This window comes from Bombus affinis, chromosome 1 (genome assembly GCF_024516045.1).
Source record: "Bombus affinis isolate iyBomAffi1 chromosome 1, iyBomAffi1.2, whole genome shotgun sequence".
Taxonomy (NCBI): Eukaryota; Metazoa; Arthropoda; class Insecta; order Hymenoptera; family Apidae; genus Bombus; species Bombus affinis.
This window is the reverse complement of record NC_066344.1, coordinates 6,659,297-6,681,175: the sequence shown is the minus strand read 5'-3', so window position 1 is coordinate 6,681,175 and position 21,879 is coordinate 6,659,297. Positions and strand designations below refer to the sequence as shown.

The 21,879-nt window shown below is 32.4% G+C and overlaps 1 protein-coding gene and 1 long non-coding RNA gene across 10 annotated transcripts in view; one reads left to right on the top strand and one right to left on the bottom strand.

Annotated features, from left to right (window-relative positions):
* LOC126919558 (uncharacterized) overlaps positions 1-21,879 on the top strand; it is a 351,910-nt gene that overhangs the window by 308,857 nt on the left and 21,174 nt on the right. For 5 of the 6 annotated variants that reach the window (XM_050728960.1, XM_050728969.1, XM_050728952.1 and 2 more), the window contains 4 exons: positions 3,808-3,918; positions 6,936-7,160; positions 7,657-7,811; positions 20,225-21,001. In XM_050728960.1, coding sequence (XP_050584917.1) covers positions 3,808-3,918; positions 6,936-7,160; positions 7,657-7,811; positions 20,225-21,001 — 1,268 coding nt within the window. The remainder of the gene's footprint in view (positions 1-3,807; positions 3,919-6,935; positions 7,161-7,656; positions 7,812-20,224; positions 21,002-21,879) is intronic. The other variant, XM_050728967.1, reaches the window with a different exon arrangement.
* LOC126919823 (uncharacterized) lies at positions 10,588-18,761 on the bottom strand. Of its 4 annotated transcripts, none has more exons than XR_007711781.1 (3): positions 18,528-18,761; positions 12,656-12,720; positions 10,588-10,713 (listed from the first exon to the last, which is right to left on the bottom strand). It is a non-coding gene; the product is annotated as an uncharacterized LOC126919823 (long non-coding RNA). The 4 variants fall into 4 exon arrangements; XR_007711778.1 differs by lacking the exons at positions 12,656-12,720; positions 18,528-18,761 and adding exons at positions 14,596-14,660; positions 15,630-15,863; XR_007711780.1 differs by lacking the exon at positions 18,528-18,761 and adding an exon at positions 15,630-15,863.

The window sequence follows — 21,879 nt, the reverse complement described above, 5'->3', positions numbered from 1 at the left end:
ATAACTAACGGATTATAACTTGCAACTACGGAAATGTTCCGTAGCAGATGACCAGACCAAATGTAAATATTACGGGCATACTTCATGTACGGGTCATCGTTCTACACATGTCGTGCAAATAGCTCAAAAGTTGCGGGAGCTTGTTTACATTTTCGATCCAAAATTCTCGAACGTAAATCGTAGGTTAAGGGAGAAAATTTAAGCAGCTACGCTAAATTTCTTTTCGTCGTTTTTATCACTTTTTGTTCTTAGTACGAAATATATTTTGAATTGTTAATGTGACATCGTAGTATGTAATGGCTAGTAGTTAAAGGTGGTATGCATATTTTCTTATTTTCTATCGTTTTCGTCGATTAATACCTTAACTTTTTAATTAATAGTTTTTTTTTAATGTTAATTCGGCTTGTTACACAAGCTACGTATGAGTTCAGTGAAAGTTTCATTTCAAGTGAAAGAAATGGTATCACGAATATTGATAAAAAGATGCTTTATAACACGACTGTTGAAACTTCAATATACTCTGATAGAGTGGAATGAAAATTCATAATGCGTTAAGGCGAAAATTAATCTTATGCAAATAATTGATACCACAGACGAAACACGATTTCGGATTTATTTATAAATGCCTCGTTAATAATCAACATGTGCAACAAACTTATTTACTTACGTTAATAATCAGCATGTATAACGAACTTATTTACTTGTAATTTACTATTTAACGAGCGTATGAATTTATCAATTGCGCTTTGATTGTTGATGCATCGGCTATAAACAAATATCAAAACCAGAGCAGAGAACGATTCGTTAAACTGTCATTCTTACACATTCCGTTTCTTATAATATTTAGCACGTTCTGTTTCTAAAAATGTTAATTTTTATTTCTATTCGCTATTAATATTACCATAAAACATTTGTTAATAAAAATAGACTAGAAATAGCAGAGTTTAGCTAGGTATGTTCTTTTAATGTATTTTATTAAACTCAATTGCTAAAGATCGATCTGCTATAATCTTAAATAAGACACAAAAGATAGTCATCGAATAATCAAGCATCATGTACATATAACAGAGAATCTACATAAATGCTCGCGTTCGAACTTGCGTAATTGGAAGTAAAGGGGAAAGTAAAAAGCTTGCCGTTTGTCGAATTTATCGTGTGCAGTACCGGCGCGGAGCTTTGCCCCGATTCCGCGAATTAGCAACGTTACAACCGACCCGCTCGTTTTTCTTTTTCGGTTAATTCTCCGGCGGATTGCGTGGCGGAATAAATCATTCCAGTAATCGGATATTTATTTGCAAACCGGTGACCGCCATTTAGTTAAGCCGTGCAAATCTTTCGGTACTCGATGCGTGAACTGGCGCCGCATCGCGTTCGTTGAACGCGTCCTACCTCCCGTGACATCGAGAATATTTTCCAAAAAGTCGTCACCATTAATTTCGTTTATTCGAGCGATACAAAAGTAACCATTGCAAGTTCGAAAAGGGAAAGTTTTTTTCAGAGATATTTTGTACTCTCTTGGATCGCATTTTTAACATTACGGTCAGAACAATCAGAATTAATCAAACTGAATCAAAATATCAAAGTAAAATCAACTCGACTATTCGTCAATTTTTCCACTTTATTGTATCAGTACATGATCGATGTTTAATTCTAAAAAAAAAAAGATAAAATAAATGAATAATCCAAATTTTTCAGTGAAATTCAAGGTCTATCTAACAGAATGTACAGAATGTTATTCGATCAAAATATTCGTCGTTGTCTTCTATTACTTTCAACCATCTATCAGGCAAGTGATGAATTCCGTCACGCAAAAATCCAATCGTGAAGTCATTTTTCTATCTCATTCGCTAATTGGAAGTAGATATATTGGATATGACGTGCTCTACGGGTAATAATCCGAAGGAGTAATGTCTAGTGAATAAGCTAGTTGTTGCAAGATGCATTTCAACAATTTATAAAGACGTTATAATTAAAATTAAAGACATAGTGTCTTTTGTCGTAGAGACAGTGCATGGTCTAGTAGAGCCTAATACATATTTACTTTCATATGAGCATTTATCATAACTTTAAAATAGTGTTTGCAACATTATTTTTCCCCGCTTTTCAATTCATGATGTTGATCAAATAATTTATATTTATGCTTAATTGAACTTTGTACATTTTGTACATTTTTAGTTTGCCTTTGTGTACTGTTGTGTTTTTACGTTTATTTTGAAGGATCGTTGTGTCTGGATTAGATACTGATTGCTGTCATATTCTTTGATTGAACGTTCGCGATGGATTTATAAAATGGCGAGGCTTTTGGAAATTCAATTAAACTCGTAGTTTCCAAATCCGAATATGTAGTATTAATTGTTTCAAATATCTTTTCTTGTCTTATTGCTTTTATTAGTGAGCAGCATGATATTGGATTTAGCTGGTACTTCGATTCATCATTCAATTGGATTTTTTAATTAATGTAGGTAATCTCTTAAATTCATACATTTAATTAGAATTAGAAGATCCATTTACGATTTTGAATTTAAAAGAGCTAGAGAATATACGATTCTTTATTCATAAGATTTTTCTAATATATGCCGTATGCGTTCTAAAAAACGTTATGTTGCTAACTTTTTCAAACATTGATCTCTCAATAAATTTTTAATCTTCTAATTCGAAATTCATTAAAAATAATATTCATCGATGTTTACCGAATAATTCACGTATCTATAAAATTATTCTTCAAAATTCCTTTTTAAATTGTATTTTATATCATCAATAATATATATCACTTCGCAAACGAATCGATTAATAACAAATATCTTTTCTTGGAATTAAATACGAAATAGAAATCAAAGTTTTGTCGCGATTTCGTTGGAACATATATATTTTCGAACAGCGTCGAGCGCGATTTCGGGTGGAATTTCACCCCTGTTCGGAAGCCTGGCCGACCTCCCTCGGTGACCGAGTGACATTTATCCGAATAACGAGCGTCTATATTCGCTTTGCCTGAGCATTCTCGCGCCATCTAAATCATTCACGATGTTCTGCATTCAAATTGTCGATTTTCTACTCTTTGCTCGTCGTTTATTTCGACCGGCTGTCGATTTTCTTGATCGCGATTGAAGAGACGCGAAAAATCCTTCGGGCGCGTTTCGTGTCTGGTAAAAAATGGTTTTTAATTTGGCCCGACAGCGAAGTATCGGGAAATCCTTCGCAGAGGAAAGATTTGAAATTTGCGGGCAATATGGAATACGAGAATGGAAACGCTGTTGTAGAGATTTTATCGTAGACGGTATAAAAACGAACGAGGTTTCCCATTTGAACGAAGAGTGCGAGTTGTTCGAATCTTTTTTCCCCCCGCTATTTTTCCTTTTCGTAGAAATTTGTTTTATACACCTTTGTATCGCACGAAAATTAAGATCTTCAATGGAATTTTCGAATATGCAAGAGATAGAACCAGAGTAATTATAAAAAATTGCAATTGGGGAATTGTCGTATTTGCCGCGGTTCATTCACGCATATATCGTTAAATTGGATACTGAATCAAAGAGAATTTTTGTTCACGTAATAAAGGCTTTGCATTTGATAAATTTTCCACATTTCTATTAAATTATATTATATGAATTTTTTTTCAGCGAGATATTATATTGCAATTTCTTTCAAAATTTAAAATTTAAAAGTCAATGTTAATTAGGATTAATTAAATGAAAATCGAACAGAAGTAAATTTCATTACAGTAAAGATATCTTTAGGAAATTCATAATATTAATCTTGACATTTTAATTTCAATTCATTAATTTTTTAATTCACTAAATTATGTTACAGCGATGCCAATGGAACCAGTTGGTTTTCCCCAAATGGGTGTTGGTCTCCAAGGTGGTTTGCAGCTGGTCAGAGATCCAACTACAGGTCACCTTCTTCTTATTCATGCTGCTGGTATGTTAGATGGAAAATATACATTAAATACAATTAACAATTGACATAAGGATAATTGAGTATACGTATGAATGTTAAAAAGAGTTCAGTTTCTCGAATAATTTAACACGAGGTTTCTAACACACAAACTTGATTAGAGATCATTTGAAAAATTATAAAATTTCTAAATTTATCTAAAATCCTATTTTTTATAAAATTTAATCGATTTTAAAAAAGCGTAAAACCAAAAATACCAATTAAACATCGTATCATGCTTCTTTTCCTCTAGAGAAATTGATCTTTTCCAAAAAGTTATCATTCAACGATTCTAATCAATGATCCTACATCGAAGTTTTAACTTTTAACTCGTAATTCAAATTGTGAATATTATATAACTGTTGCACAGGAATTATTAATTATTTTAAGTACATTAAAGGAACTTGAGCCACTGTTGCATTTATTTAAAAAATATAGTATCCGGCTCGCATTTTTGGGGAATAAATGAATTATAATTCACTGTCATTAATTTCCAATTATTTTTTTAATAGAAGCTTTCAACCGAGAAATAATTTACTTAAAACGTTAAAATTATTTCCGTTTAATAAAGGATTTTAGTCGGAATTTTTAAGCCAGAAATGCGTTAGGAGATTTGATTCTGTAGAAAATGACACATACCTATGACATAGTTAAATGTGATGCGTGAAATTAAAATACGCGTGTAATACACAAGCCCCTTCTACGTTTTTCTTTTTATCTATTTCTATGAAGAAAACTCTTTCGCGTGTAAACCACAAGTAAATACTTTTGCATAAATTCCTCTTTCGTATAACACGAGTTTTTAACAAACTTGTATAATTACATGAATTTTCTTTGCGAATCTATTTCGCAACTAAAAAATATAATATAATAAAATATATATTATATCTTATAATTTAAATATCTTTGAACATACATTGAATTTAAATTTATATTCTATATTGAATTTAAAAGCTATATCAACATACCTGAGAATTACAATCGATACTCTCAAAATGTTTTGTTGCATCGCGAGCGAAGTAATTTTAAATGTCAGAAGAAAAATTCTGTGCATGCAGAATGGCAAGTGACCATTTATTTGTTTCTATCGGATATTGCATACGTTTGTAAATTGATAACAACAAATGGTTATATATTTAAATATAACAAAATATATAATACATAATACAAATAAAAAATATATAGTATAAATTTAAAATAAATAAATTAAAAATTTAATTTAAAAATTAAATTTTAATTATTAAAAATTTTAAAATTAAAAATTTAAAAATTAAAAATTTAAAAATTAAATTTTAATTAATAAAAATTTAAAAATTAAATTTTAATAAAATTTAATTTAAAAATTAAATTTTTAATTTAAAAAGATGTATGTTAGGTTGTCCGAAAAGTTTCTTTCGTTTCATGAACAACAATTTCTGTTTTATATTATTTTATTAAATTATATGTGATTCATTTCGTTCTATTTCTATTATTATATTCGTGCATAATTCAATAAACTAATATAAAACAAAAAACATTTTGCGTCTATTATTTCCTTATAAAACGAAAGAAACATTTCGGACAACCTAACATATACGACAAACGGAAGGCTGATAATTTTAGAAAATTTTGGGTTGCTACAACAGAAAGTGTCAGCTAATTTTTGGTTCTATAAGAATTTAATCTATAACCATCTTCCGTTTACTGTTCCGGAAGAGTAACTTCTACCTGCGATAGTTACCTACTTAAGAAAATCTCCTTAATGCTTTCTTGGCATTAATCCTAAGTTTCCGTAATGCAATAAACCTTCCCTCTCCTTCCCTTTTTTCCCTCCTTCGAAAAAATTCTAATATTTATTGGCGGCGATGATGCAGGGGGTAATATGAGGTTCTTATCAACCAAAATCTTAAACCTGACCCAAAATTAAAATTTTCCAGGAATTACCGAGACTTGAATTACCTTCTAACTATTCTTCTTTTTCTTCTCGGGTTATTACTTATTTTAATATTACTAAGTGCACACTTGCTTATGCCGTGAAACTACAGAATATTTCAAACAACAGTCAATAATAACCGTCTAAAATTAAGTGTCGACCGAGAAAATTCTATCTCAGCGAAATGTATCCAAACAACGGAATGTAATTTGGTAAGTTTTGAGAAAAAAGAACATAAGGGAAAAAGTAAAAATGATATTTATAAAATTCAAAACTGAACATATTTCGGAATAAAGGGAGAATAAATTAATGTCAAATATATTTCAATCATTGTTGAAAATCATACTAATGATACTTGTTCAAAATCAGTAGGAGAAATGAAAAAATCAGTTTTCTTTATAAATGTAAATTCTGCATTCTCAATTGTTCAGAATAAAATTTCTAATATCGAAACACGAAACTAAACAATAATCCCATGATGTGCAACGTGCATCAGAAGGATTGTTTGCTTCGAAACAAGTGAGCTAGTAGAACATCGATGAAATAACATTCTACTATTACTAAAAATATCTAATATTCACCTGTTGTACTTTACACAAATAATCTATTTACCATTGATTAATAAGATTGCCGTGTAATCCTTATTGCATAGAATTACCAGAGAAATAATCCCCGTAAATGCAGAAATATTTCGAGAAAGGTCAGAAATGTCATAAAAGCTATATTACGGTCACAAGCACACCATGATGCCCAACGACCATTATGCGTTTACCGCACCAAATAGTTTAGGTACCAAATAGTCTTTGTACTAAATTACATGGAATATAATAAAATATTAATCCTTAGAGGTGGACGGCGCACGGCTAGCGCACACGATCGCTGTGGACGGAATACTTTTTCGTTAGATTGAACTCACTGAACACATACAAAGCAAGTTTATATACAATAAGCAATGTCGAAGTTTCGGAATATTGTTTTAAACGTCAACTCGGGAAATATAAAAATTCTATCCTAGAAAATATATATCATGTACAATAAAACGTACAACGGAATATTTCTGAAAAAAGAACATGAAATTTTCTGTTCGCAGAACAAATGCAACAAGCCGTGGTGTGGCCAAATTATTCGAATCACAACAACGGAAACGTCGCGCCACCGCCTCTTCTTCTTCCTCCTCCGCCGCCTTCGCTTCAACTTCTTAGCGACATTGGAGGCGCAAGGCTAGTTCTTACGGAAAGTAAAAGGAAACAGCAAAGCACCTTACCTATCGTGAAAATAGAGGCAGATTGCGGCACCAGCCCTACGACTATAATCAGTAAGCGATGTGATTTTTAAAGTGAACTAATTATTTTCTAATTAAATTATTGAAGGCATTGAATGAGGAAAAAATGATCAGTAATTCTTTTCTGTTCATTGTTATTGTTATAGAATATAAACAATTCTAAAGTCGCAAGCGAGTAGATACGTGTCTATTTAAAATATTTCAGAAAATCTTTCTGCTATGAAGATAATTAAAATAGATCAAGTGCTTGAGCAGTAACGAAAAATATATTCTCGAATGATAATTAAAACTAAATCCTCTATTGCAAAAATACATTTACGTGTACTACGTACGAACTATCGTATATATATATATATATATATATATATATATATAATTTCAACATTTCTTATATAAATATTAATCAAAATACTAGCAGAAATACACGTATCCAAAGGAGATCGTACTGTAATCAGCTAACAACATTCACATGCAAACATTCATCGATCGAATGGCTTGCTAGATAACATGGAAATTCTAAATCCCACAGCGTCAACAGAATCAACGAAGGCGCTCCAGACCGTAACTTCGATGACTGGAACTCTTGTACCCGATGCACCCCTGGTGACCACGTTGCACTATTACCCTCATGCGCCTGCATTAGTTCAAATCAGCCAGGCCGAACCAACACACTGCAGATCTCAAGTAAGTCCTCCATTTTTTTTTCTGTTTCCGCTTCTGTTCATCGCTTTTCCTCCTTTCATTTTATTCAATTCGTTTCCCTATTGTCGTTATACTCTATTGCTTTTTCCGTATCTACGATAGCATACGAAAGTATTGGAACACTAATAGAAACCTTTTATGAATATATTACGTGCGTTACACGAAACATTCTGAAATTTCATTGGCTCTATAACGAGACTATCATGGTTAAATTGGAAAAGTTCGAAATAAGCCTGAAACTGTAATTAGAAATTACAAGATATTTAGCACAATCACACTGTGTATGTGTTTGGCGGAGATCATAAAAATATTTAAGCAGCCGATTAAATATTCAGAAGATCGATTCTGAAGTCTGAAAATCGAGTTTATTGTGAAAATACTTAAATGAAATACAGGAGTAAATAACAATTAATAATTAACAACAAATAATAACAATAATAATTAAATAAACAGTAACCAATTAATAACAGTAAACAATAAATAACAAGTTTTGTGCAGTGTCTACCTGAAAATCGAGAGTCGATTTTCAACGTCCTGAGCTACCGATCTTTCTCCGTCAATTTTTAATGTTTTAAATAATTACTCTCTGGGGAGTTCACACACACACACATTTTTCTATGGTAAATCACGAAATACTTTCGTTAACCGCTATATGTTTGTCAATCGTACGTCGAATCGAGCATAGTGACAAGAGAGAAAAGCAAACGTAGAGGAGAGACGACAGTAATTATGCCAAGCTCAGGGCGCGGTCCAACCGTTCGCATAATGCGGAAACGTTGTGGCACATTGTATTAATCATGCGCAAACCTATTTGCGTCGCTATCTGCATAGATATTACTAACCAGCTCGTTGTTGACCCTGCAATTTCTGGAACGCTGAACGTTTCCCGTTGGTTCGCCCGACGCGGTCTTTGGTTTGCTTTTCGTTGGTCATTTATCTGTTACCATTTCTATGCTTTTCTATTTTATTATCTTTCTTTCGAATCGACGTTTTATTTTATATTTTGATATTTTTCGATTTTTGACGTGATTTGTATAGCGGAAGAGTATGGCTATATGGCGCGTGGTATGGTCACTCGCATAATTTTGAATTTTCTTGATTATGAATAATTTCGAGATTTCGATTATTCTGCTTCTCGTTTATTCTGCTTTCTTACGACGTTTTACTTTTTCTAAGTAGAGTTTCAAAGAGGTTTTCAGTCGTGGACTACGATACCGTTTATCTTTCTTTTTTCTATCGCTTCTTTTCTATTTTACTGTTCTTCTTTCGTTTTACGTTTCTTTCCTTGCATTGTCGATTTCTTTTCTCGCTTCTTTCAATAAGCCTCGCTCTCATTTTTTCACTTCTTCGTAAAATTGGTTTCCTTTATGAAATAATGCACCTTATGGTTTTTTTTACCAATTTCTTTTACGACGTGTTCTTCCAATTGAATTTATAGTTTCTGATTAATTACTTGTTGTCGAACAAGGCATATATATATATATATATATATATATATCTTTCTTAAATCAGTATATTGTTAAATCAGTATATTGTTTCTGTCAAAATTATATTTTGACGATTCTCATAAATTTTATTATTTCCTTTTCTAAATGAAATTACATGAGGGAATTTGTTACAACTATATTAATTGACACTAACTAATAAATATTTACAATTGCATTATGTAGGTATAATTATCAAATAATTTTAATTACGACAATTTTTTATATTATATTTTTTTGTATTATATTTTGGTTTTTTCCATATATTACAAAATCTTCAATTTTTTAAATGAGTTTAGAAGTTCATTTATATTATTAGTTAGCATTCAACACAATATTTCAATTTTAATTTGATTTATGAAACTCTCAACTGAAGTTGAGATTGAATTTTTTATTAACATAATGAGCAACAATAATGGTCGAATATAGATTAAGAACATACACAAATATTTATGTTACTCCCAATATTGCTACTAATTACGTTTCTCGCTCTGAATCCCTCGTAATTAATAATCTTCGTCCTGTATTGAAATTGCTGTTCAAAATGCGATATCGTGTACAGAATATATATCGCAGATATCGAATGTAAACATATCAATATCAATTCTGTACTTAATGCAGAATAATAATAAAACATAAGAAAAAATATATAGAATTCTCTCGTTTGATCTAATATCATACTATTAAAATATGTATTTTGAATACCTACTTAAATTTTAGATAATTTACTATCTAGTATTTCCAATTTTTCTAAATATCTTTTTTTTCCTGTAAATGAAAGAAAAATCTAATAAGCTTTTTTGAAACGCTTTAATTATGTAACACATACTATTTGTTTCACATTTTGTTTATTATTTATAATTGCTTAAACCGCGAGCATGGATTGTTAGCGATATAGAAGAATGAAAAGTATTTTAGGTACATTTTAGTAGTCTTTATATCAAAATTTTGCAACCTTCAAATTTTCTTCTAAAATTTCTAACAAAAAACTAATTATCGAAACACATTCTTCTCATTGGCATTACGTTTTCTGATTATATAATTAGATTACTATAATTAGAAGTAAAGGCTGTATTAAAATGTTTCATATATCTATCAATATTACTTTCTCGCATGTTGAAATTATTTTGCTATATCCACATCAATATAATTTATTATATATTAAATATTAAATATTAAATATTAAATATTGGATTAATCATTTGAGTGCTGAATACGTCGCGTGGAAAGATTCCGCGAGTATCGGTTGCAATCGTTCAGGACGGGCTATTTTTTTTTTTTTGAATCAAACGTAACATAAATTGCATTTATAGATTGCATGTTTATAACATTGTTTTGAACTTTCGACGCCCGAAAATTTTCCACAATATTTCTTACGGATTGTTAGTCAGTAAGTAAACCTTGCATTCGTACTTGCTCTTAGTAATTCTCCGCCCAGAGCGTCCCCAGTACGGTAACATCGCACCTGTTACTCATAGTCCAGTTTTCGTACCTTCATAGAAGCAGATCTGTTAGTTTCGCTCGTAACGTGGACGTAGTCAGAACGCAGTGCGACAAATTTTTGTGCGTCGTCATAATTCTCGTAGTGTAACAAGTGAACTCTTCACAAAGCGTACAGAAGGTAAATCAACTTTCATTTTTCTCTTGTTTCTTGTCGTTCGCTAAGAAATACGCGTGTATCGTTCATACGCTACTGAAAGAATCTCGCTCGCGAGTGAGTGGATGAAAATTGATAAACGCATATATATGTGTCCATAGTTCACGCGGGTAGTTTTCGCTGGTAGCATATACGCGTGCGTAGCACTCAAAGGGTTAAATTGCATACTTATATCTGTGTAATACGGTTCTGTTTTCAATTGTAGCGATTTCAATGATCTTGATCGATTGTAGCGATCGAATATAAATTATCTTGTAAACTAAATTTTTTTTCAAAATTTATATAGAATAATTAATTATCGAAACACTTTCTTCTCATTGGCATTACGTTTTCTGATATAATTAGAAGTAAAAGCTGTATTAAAATATTTCATATATCTATCATTATTACTTTCGCGCATGTTGAAATTATTTTGCTATGTCCACATCAATATAATTTATTGCAGCAGATAAATATTATATATTAAATATTAAATATTAAATATTAAATATTAAATATTAAATATTGGATTAATCATTTGAGTGCTGAATACGTCGCGTGGAAAGATTCCGCGAGTATCGGTTGCAATCGTTCAGGACGGGCTATTTTTTTTTTTGAATCAAACGTAACATAAATTGCATTTATAGATTGCATGTTTATAACATTGTTTTGAACTTTCGACGCCCGAAAATTTTCCACAATATTTCTTACGGATTGTTATTCAGTAAGTAAACCTTGCATTCGTACTTGCTCTTAGTAATTCTCCGCCCAGAGCGTCCCCAGTACGGTAACATCGCACCTGTTACTCATAGTCCAGTTTTCGTACCTTCATAGAAGCAGATCTGTTAGTTTCGCTCGTAACGTGGACGTAGTCAGAACGCAGTGCGACAAATTTTTGTGCGTCGTCATAATTCTCGTAGTGTAACAAGTGAACTCTTCACAAAGCGTACAGAAGGTAAATCAACTTTCATTTTTCTCTTGTTTCTTGTCGTTCGCTAAGAAATACGCGTGTATCGTTCATACGCTACTGAAAGAATCTCGCTCGCGAGTGAGTGGATGAAAATTGATAAACGCATATATATGTGTCCATAGTTCACGCGGGTAGTTTTCGCTGGTAGCATATACGCGTGCGTAGCACTCAAAGGGTTAAATTGCATACTTATATCTGTGTAATACGGTTCTGTTTTCAATTGTAGCGATTTCAATGATCTTGATCGATTGTAGCGATCGAATATAAATTATCTTGTAAACTAAATTTTTTTTCAAAATTTATATAGAATAATTAATTATCGAAACACTTTCTTCTCATTGGCATTACGTTTTCTGATATAATTAGAAGTAAAAGCTGTATTAAAATATTTCATATATCTATCATTATTACTTTCGCGCATGTTGAAATTATTTTGCTATGTCCACATCAATATAATTTATTGCAGCAGATAAATATTATATATTAAATATTAAATATTAAATATTAAATATTAAATATTAAATATTGGATTAATCATTTGAGTGCTGAATACGTCGCGTGGAAAGATTCCGCGAGTATCGGTTGCAATCGTTCAGGACGGGCTATTTTTTTTTTTTTGAATCAAACGTAACATAAATTGCATTTATAGATTGCATGTTTATAACATTGTTTTGAACTTTCGACGCCCGAAAATTTTCCACAATATTTCTTACGGATTGTTCGTCAGTAAGTAAACCTTGCATTCGTACTTACCGTTAGTAATTCTCCGCCCAGAGCGTCCCCACTACGGCAACATCGCACCTGTTACTCATAGTTCAGTTTTCGTACCTTCATAGAAGCAGATCTGTTAGTTTCGCTCGTAACGTGGACGTAGTCAGAACGCAGTGCGACAAATTTTTGTGCGTCGTCATAATTCTCGTAGTGTAACAAGTGAACTCTTCACAAAGCGTACAGAAGGTAAATCAACTTTCATTTTTCTCTTGTTTCTTGTCGTTCGCTAAGAAATACGCGTGTATCGTTCATACGCTACTGAAAGAATCTCGCTCGCGACTGAGTGGATGAAAATTGATAAACGCATATATATGTGTCCATAGTTCACGCGGGTAGTTTTCGCTGGTAGCATATACGCGTGCGTAGCACTCAAAGGGTTAAATTGCATACTTATATCTGTGTAATACGATTCTGTTTTCAATTGTAGCGATTTCAATGATCTTGATCGATTGTAGCGATCGAATATAAATTATCTTGTAAACTAAATTTTTTTTCAAAATTTATATAGAATAATTAATTATCGAAACACTTTCTTCTCATTGGCATTACGTTTTCTGATATAATTAGAAGTAAAAGCTGTATTAAAATATTTCATATATCTATCATTATTACTTTCGCGCATGTTGAAATTATTTTGCTATGTCCACATCAATATAATTTATTGCAGCAGATAAATATTATATATTAAATATTAAATATTAAATATTAAATATTAAATATTAAATATTGGATTAATCATTTGAGTGCTGAATACGTCGCGTGGAAAGATTCCGCGAGTATCGGTTGCAATCGTTCAGGACGGGCTATTTTTTTTTTGAATCAAACGTAACATAAATTGCATTTATAGATTGCATGTTTATAACATTGTTTTGAACTTTCAACGCCCGAAAATTTTCCACAATATTTCTTACGGATTGTTAGTCAGTAAGTAAACCTTGCATTCGTACTTGCTCTTAGTAATTCTCCGCCCAGAGCGTCCCCAGTACGGTAACATCGCACCTGTTACTCATAGTCCAGTTTTCGTACCTTCATAGAAGCAGATCTGTTAGTTTCGCTCGTAACGTGGACGTAGTCAGAACGCAGTGCGACAAATTTTTGTGCGTCGTCATAATTCTCGTAGTGTAACAAGTGAACTCTTCACAAAGCGTACAGAAGGTAAATCAACTTTCATTTTTCTCTTGTTTCTTGTCGTTCGCTAAGAAATACGCGTGTATCGTTCATACGCTACTGAAAGAATCTCGCTCGCGAGTGAGGGGATGAAAATTGATAAACGCATATATATGTGTCCATAGTTCACGCGGGTAGTTTTCGCTGGTAGCATATACGCGTGCGTAGCACTCAAAGGGTTAAATTGCATACTTATATCTGTGTAATACGGTTCTGTTTTCAATTGTAGCGATTTCAATGATCTTGATCGATTGTAGCGATCGAATATAAATTATCTTGTAAACTAAATTTTTTTTCAAAATTTATATAGAATAATTAATTATCGAAACACTTTTTTCTCATTGGCATTACGTTTTCTGATATAATTAGAAGTAAAAGCTGTATTAAAATATTTCATATATCTATCATTATTACTTTCGCGCATGTTGAAATTATTTTGCTATGTCCACATCAATATAATTTATTGCAGCAGATAAATATTATATATTAAATATTAAATATTAAATATTAAATATTAAATATTAAATATTGGATTAATCATTTGAGTGCTGAATACGTCGCGTGGAAAGATTCCGCGAGTATCGGTTGCAATCGTTCAGGACGGGCTATTTTTTTTTTTTGAATCAAACGTAACATAAATTGCATTTATAGATTGCATGTTTATAACATTGTTTTGAACTTTCCACGCCCGAAAATTTTCCACAATATTTCTTACGGATTGTTCGTCAGTAAGTAAACCTTGCATTCGTACTTACCGTTAGTAATTCTCCGCCCAGAGCGTCCCCACTACGGCAACATCGCACCTGTTACTCATAGTTCAGTTTTCGTACCTTCATAGAAGCAGATCTGTTAGTTTCGCTCGTAACGTGGACGTAGTCAGAACGCAGTGCGACAAATTTTTGTGCGTCGTCATAATTCTCGTAGTGTAACAAGTGAACTCTTCACAAAGCGTACAGAAGGTAAATCAACTTTCATTTTTCTCTTGTTTCTTGTCGTTCGCTAAGAAATACGCGTGTATCGTTCATACGCTACTGAAAGAATCTCGCTCGCGAGTGAGTGGATGAAAATTGATAAACGCATATATATGTGTCCATAGTTCACGCGGGTAGTATTCGCTGGTAGCATATACGCGTGCGTAGCACTCAAAGGGTTAAATTGCATACTTATATCTGTGTAATACGGTTCTGTTTTCAATTGTAGCGATTTCAATGATCTTGATCGATTGTAGCGATCGAATATAAATTATCTTGTAAACTAAATTTTCTTTCAAAATTTATATAGAATAATTAATTATCGAAACACTTTCTTCTCATTGGCATTACGTTTTCTGATATAATTAGAAGTAAAAGCTGTATTAAAATATTTCATATATCTATCATTATTACTTTCGCGCATGTTGAAATTATTTTGCTATGTCCACATCAATATAATTTATTGCAGCAGATAAATATTATATATTAAATATTAAATATTAAATATTAAATATTAAATATTAAATATTGGATTAATCATTTGAGTGCTGAATACGTCGCGTGGAAAGATTCCGCGAGTATCGGTTGCAATCGTTCAGGACGGGCTATTTTTTTTTTGAATCAAACGTAACATAAATTGCATTTATAGATTGCATGTTTATCACATTGTTTTGAACTTTCAACGCCCGAAAATTTTCCACAATATTTCTTACGGATTGTTAGTCAGTAAGTAGACCTTGCATTCGTACTTGCTCTTAGTAATTCTCCGCCCAGAGCGTCCCCAGTACGGTAACATCGCACCTGTTACTCATAGTCCAGTTTTCGTACCTTCATAGAAGCAGATCTGTTAGTTTCGCTCGTAACGTGGACGTAGTCAGAACGCAGTGCGACAAATTTTTGTGCGTCGTCATAATTCTCGTAGTGTAACAAGTGAACTCTTCACAAAGCGTACAGAAGGTAAATCAACTTTCATTTTTCTCTTGTTTCTTGTCGTTCGCTAAGAAATACGCGTGTATCGTTCATACGCTACTGAAAGAATCTCGCTCGCGAGTGAGTGGATGAAAATTGATAAACGCATATATATGTGTCCATAGTTCACGCGGGTAGTTTTCGCTGGTAGCATATACGCGTGCGTAGCACTCAAAGGGTTAAATTGCATACTTATATCTGTGTAATACGGTTCTGTTTTCAATTGTAGCGATTTCAATGATCTTGATCGATTGTAGCGATCGAATATAAATTATCTTGTAAACTAAATTTTTTTTCAAAATTTATATAGAATAATTAATTATCGAAACACTTTCTTCTCATTGGCATTACGTTTTCTGATATAATTAGAAGTAAAAGCTGTATTAAAATATTTCATATATCTATCATTATTACTTTCGCGCATGTTGAAATTATTTTGCTATGTCCACATCAATATAATTTATTGCAGCAGATAAATATTATATATTAAATATTAAATATTAAATATTAAATATTAAATATTAAATATTGGATTAATCATTTGAGTGCTGAATACGTCGCGTGGAAAGATTCCGCGAGTATCGGTTGCAATCGTTCAGGACGGGCTATTTTTTTTTTTTTGAATCAAACGTAACATAAATTGCATTTATAGATTGCATGTTTATAACATTGTTTTGAACTTTCGACGCCCGAAAATTTTCCACAATATTTCTTACGGATTGTTCGTCAGTAAGTAAACCTTGCATTCGTACTTACCGTTAGTAATTCTCCGCCCAGAGCGTCCCCACTACGGCAACATCGCACCTGTTACTCATAGTTCAGTTTTCGTACCTTCATAGAAGCAGATCTGTTAGTTTCGCTCGTAACGTGGACGTAGTCAGAACGCAGTGCGACAAATTTTTGTGCGTCGTCATAATTCTCGTAGTGTAACAAGTGAACTCTTCACAAAGCGTACAGAAGGTAAATCAACTTTCATTTTTCTCTTGTTTCTTGTCGTTCGCTAAGAAATACGCGTGTATCGTTCATACGCTACTGAAAGAATCTCGCTCGCGACTGAGTGGATGAAAATTGATAAACGCATATATATGTGTCCATAGTTCACGCGGGTAGTTTTCGCTGGTAGCATATACGCGTGCGTAGCACTCAAAGGGTTAAATTGCATACTTATATCTGTGTAATACGATTCTGTTTTCAATTGTAGCGATTTCAATGATCTTGATCGATTGTAGCGATCGAATATAAATTATCTTGTAAACTAAATTTTTTTTCAAAATTTATATAGAATAATTAATTATCGAAACACTTTCTTCTCATTGGCATTACGTTTTCTGATATAATTAGAAGTAAAAGCTGTATTAAAATATTTCATATATCTATCATTATTACTTTCGCGCATGTTGAAATTATTTTGCTATGTCCACATCAATATAATTTATTGCAGCAGATAAATATTATATATTAAATATTAGATATTAAATATTAAATATTAAATATTGGATTAATCATTTGAGTGCTGAATACGTCGCGTGGAAAGATTCCGCGAGTATCGGTTGCAATCGTTCAGGACGGGCTATTTTTTTTTTTGAATCAAACGTAACATAAATTGCATTTATAGATTGCATGTTTATAACATTGTTTTGAACTTTCGACGCCCGAAAATTTTCCACAATATTTCTTACGGATTGTTAGTCAATAAGTAAACCTTGCATTCGTACTTACCGTTAGTAATTCTCCGCCCAGAGCGTCCCCACTACGGCAACATCGTACCTGTTACTCATAGTTCAGTTTTCGTACCTTCATAGAAGCAGATCTGTTAGTTTCGCTCGTAACGTGGACGTAGTCAGAACGCAGTGCGACAAATTTTTGTGCGTCGTCATAATTCTCGTAGTGTAACAAGTGTACTCTTCACAAAGCGTACAGAAGGTAAATCAACTTTCATTTTTCTCTTGTTTCTTGTCGTTCGCTAAGAAATACGCGTGTATCGTTCATACGCTACTGAAAGAATCTCGCTCGCGAGTGAGGGGATGAAAATTGATAACCGCATATATATGTGTCCATAGTTCACGCGGGTAGTTTTCGCTGGTAGCATATACGCGTGCGTAGCACTCAAAGGGTTAAATTGCATACTTATATCTGTGTAATACGGTTCTGTTTTCAATTGTAGCGATTTCAATGATCTTGATCGATTGTAGCGATCGAATATAAATTATCTTGTAAACTAAATTTTTTTTCAAAATTTATATAGAATAATTAATTATCGAAACACTTTCTTCTCATTGGCATTACGTTTTCTGATATAATTAGAAGTAAAAGCTGTATTAAAATATTTCATATATCTATCATTATTACTTTCGCGCATGTTGAAATTATTTTGCTATGTCCACATCAATATAATTTATTGCAGCAGATAAATATTATATATTAAATATTAAATATTAAATATTAAATATTAAATATTGGATTAATCATTTGAGTGCTGAATACGTCGCGTGGAAAGATTCCGCGAGTATCGGTTGCAATCGTTCAGGACGGGCTATTTTTTTTTTTGAATCAAACGTAACATAAATTGCATTTATAGATTGCATGTTTATAACATTGTTTTGAACTTTCGACGCCCGAAAATTTTCCACAATATTTCTTACGGATTGTTAGTCAGTAAGTAAACCTTGCATTCGTACTTGCTCTTAGTAATTCTCCGCCCAGAGCGTCCCCAGTACGGTAACATCGCACCTGTTACTCATAGTCCAGTTTTCGTACCTTCATAGAAGCAGATCTGTTAGTTTCGCTCGTAACGTGGACGTAGTCAGAACGCAGTGCGACAAATTTTTGTGCGTCGTCATAATTCTCGTAGTGTAACAAGTGAACTCTTCACAAAGCGTACAGAAGGTAAATCAACTTTCATTTTTCTCTTGTTTCTTGTCGTTCGCTAAGAAATACGCGTGTATCGTTCATACGCTACTGAAAGAATCTCGCTCGCGAGTGAGTGGATGAAAATTGATAAACGCATATATATGTGTCCATAGTTCACGCGGGTAGTTTTCGCTGGTAGCATATACGCGTGCGTAGCACTCAAAGGGTTAAATTGCATACTTATATCTGTGGAATACGGTTCTGTTTTCAATTGTAACGATTTCAATGATCTTGATCGATTGTAGCAATCGAATAGAAGCTATATCAAACCAGTGATAGATTTCAGATAATTCTATATTTTCAGTTATCAAATCTCGACCAATTCATTTAACTCTGCATACGAAACAACGCTATAGTCTTTGGCTTTTGGTTCTTTCTGTTATAATATTACAATGCATTGCGACAAATTATAACAAAATTGGACGAAGCAATTTTGAAACGATCATACCGATCGCCCGGACAAAGCGGTGGACAATAAGCGTAACCTTCGTCGAATATATTTGATGTTCGTTGTGCTTAAGTTGTGCGTATTCGATGTTGAGGAACGATATTGATATTTTATTAGTATTCCCTATTCGTTTGGAGACCAGAAAGAAAATGTGAAAGCGTGTAACGTTATTCTGCTTGTTTGTTTTTATTATTCTTATTTTTCTTGATTTAAAAGTACACTATTTTTTTAGTAAAATTACGTTGTAGTTATTATTATAGTTTCTTTTCTAGCATTCATCTAGTTTGATTAGCCTGTGTAATTATAAATCAGAATCATTTAATGGTCTCACTTCATTGCTGTTCTTTGTAGAATGGTACTATGGTACCAATTTTTATATATTTTATATATATAAAAATATATATAATGTATATATATATATAGTGTAAAGTTTATTTATAATATACACATATTGAATATTTCGAATAATAAAATCACGGGTATTGTATATCATTATGTATTATAGATTTTTTTAATAACAACAACTTTATTTGCATAATTTTTTCAAGTATAGTATAACATTTCCGAATTGATATTTTACATAACATGAAATCATAAAAATCTATAATTTTGAAAGTCTATCAGAACATTTTATAAGTATAGGAATAACTATATCAAATCATTTTCTAACTTATCAATATCGCCTCGGATATGCATTAAACTTCTTATTACGCTTACAAATACAAGCAGAACGATGTCATTTTATATTCATATTAACTCTCCTCGCGCAAATGTCTCGAAAACATGAAATTATAAGTGCATTGCCTAATATTTACAAACGTATATAATTTCCATTATAATGGCCAAGAAATCTACATTTAATCAGTGCCACATACTCAAATATCAATTCAATTCAATCAACGATCCCTAAAGATTCAAATGGCGTTTAAAAACCCCCGAAGTAGTCAATTCGAGGCAGTTGCCCGGAATTGTTGACCCAGTTCGATTTCCCAGCTTGGTCCAACTTTGTCGAAATTCGTCGTTTCCTAACTCACCAATATTTGATCCTGGAATATCCCTTGCGTTCCAGCGAAATTCGTTTCTGTCGAAGGCGACTTCTCCGGTTTCGTGTTTGACGCCACCGCCAGAGGTAACGACGATCCACGCGATCGAGCCAGCTGAAGTAGCGCCAATAGTAGGCGTACAAGACGCGTCGAATCAGACAGACGCACCGGAATCCGAAGATCAGGAGCAATCTTTGATCGAGGCATCCGTTAAACAGGAACAAAGTTTGAGTCCCTGTCAACTACAGAATTCGGCTAACTTAACCACTACCACTACCAACTTGACGAATTTGACCAACTTCGAGATCGTGGCTGCCTCACCGGAGAAGGTGTGCAACGTTGTTCGAATAACCACCACAACAACAACCGTAAATCCAGCGGTCTGTAGCATAGTGGGTAAAGTGGATAAAGCTGAAAATACTGTCATCAACATGGCTGATTGCCCGAAATATTCTATCACGAAGGAGTGTAGAAGCGTCACGTCGATCGATAGAACGATCGAACACGTGGTTACACGGCAGATTGATAGAGAACATGTTGATAGAAATCACATGGAGGAGGAAGGCGAGCAACAGTTCGCCGAGGATAGGATATCAGGTCGAGATGTGCGAACTGGACCGAGAATTATTGAAATAACCGAAGAGAATTGCGATAGTTTTCATGAGAATTTGGAATTCTTTGGAAGAAGACGAGATCATTCCTTGGATAGACTCAGAGACGAGAAAAAGAATTATCCGCAGGAAACTTCGAGTGCTGAACAGGAGAAAGAGGCGGATACAAAAGTTGCCGACGAAAAGTGCGAGGTAAGAATCAAAGAATTTATTGTTTCTTGTTTTTCGACGTTAGGCGAAAATGTTAATTTTTTTTTTTTTGGAGATCGAGAAGTTTCGCGTTGTAACACCTTGTTTTTCTTTATGAGGAGTAATATATTTGATTATAATGATAATACACGTTTAATATGAAATTTTATGCTGTGAGTGTTATTTGATTTTCGTTATCGTTGATTCATTAGAAGAGTGGCATAACTAAGAAAACCATATTTTTTGGGAAATTTTTTTTTTTTATAGAAAATTTGAAGTAAAAGATGATCAATTATATAATTATTTAGTAATGAACAACTTTCTTCTTTTTCTTCTGCGCTACATTTTATTTTAGATTAATAATATTTTTCATAATATTTTACATTATTGAATGATTTTTAGCTTTCGAGTATCACTAACAAAATATTATTTATATACGCATATGTGACGTATTTCTTGTTAGATATAAAGTAAAAACAATAATATAGAATAACATATTATACTTGGAAATTGAAGGTTTTTAACATGTCACTTGTTCAGTAATTCGATTATATGTTATTATATTAACGAAACAGTAACATCGACATATAGAGAAACATCTTTCGTTTCTTGTATATAATATCGCGTGATAGTCAGTCGACGCTCGATATCGATAAAAAGAAAAGTATACAATTTTTTGATTATTAGATGAAGAAAATTAATGTGCAAAATAATGTTATTTGTTAATATATATAATACGATAGTCAACTCTCGATATTAATTATTATAAATTAATTATTATTAAATTAATTATTATTATTATAAAAGATAAAATTGATTATTTCATAACTATCATTGAACTTAAATAAGAAATATTTTATGGAACCATGAGTCTCTCAATG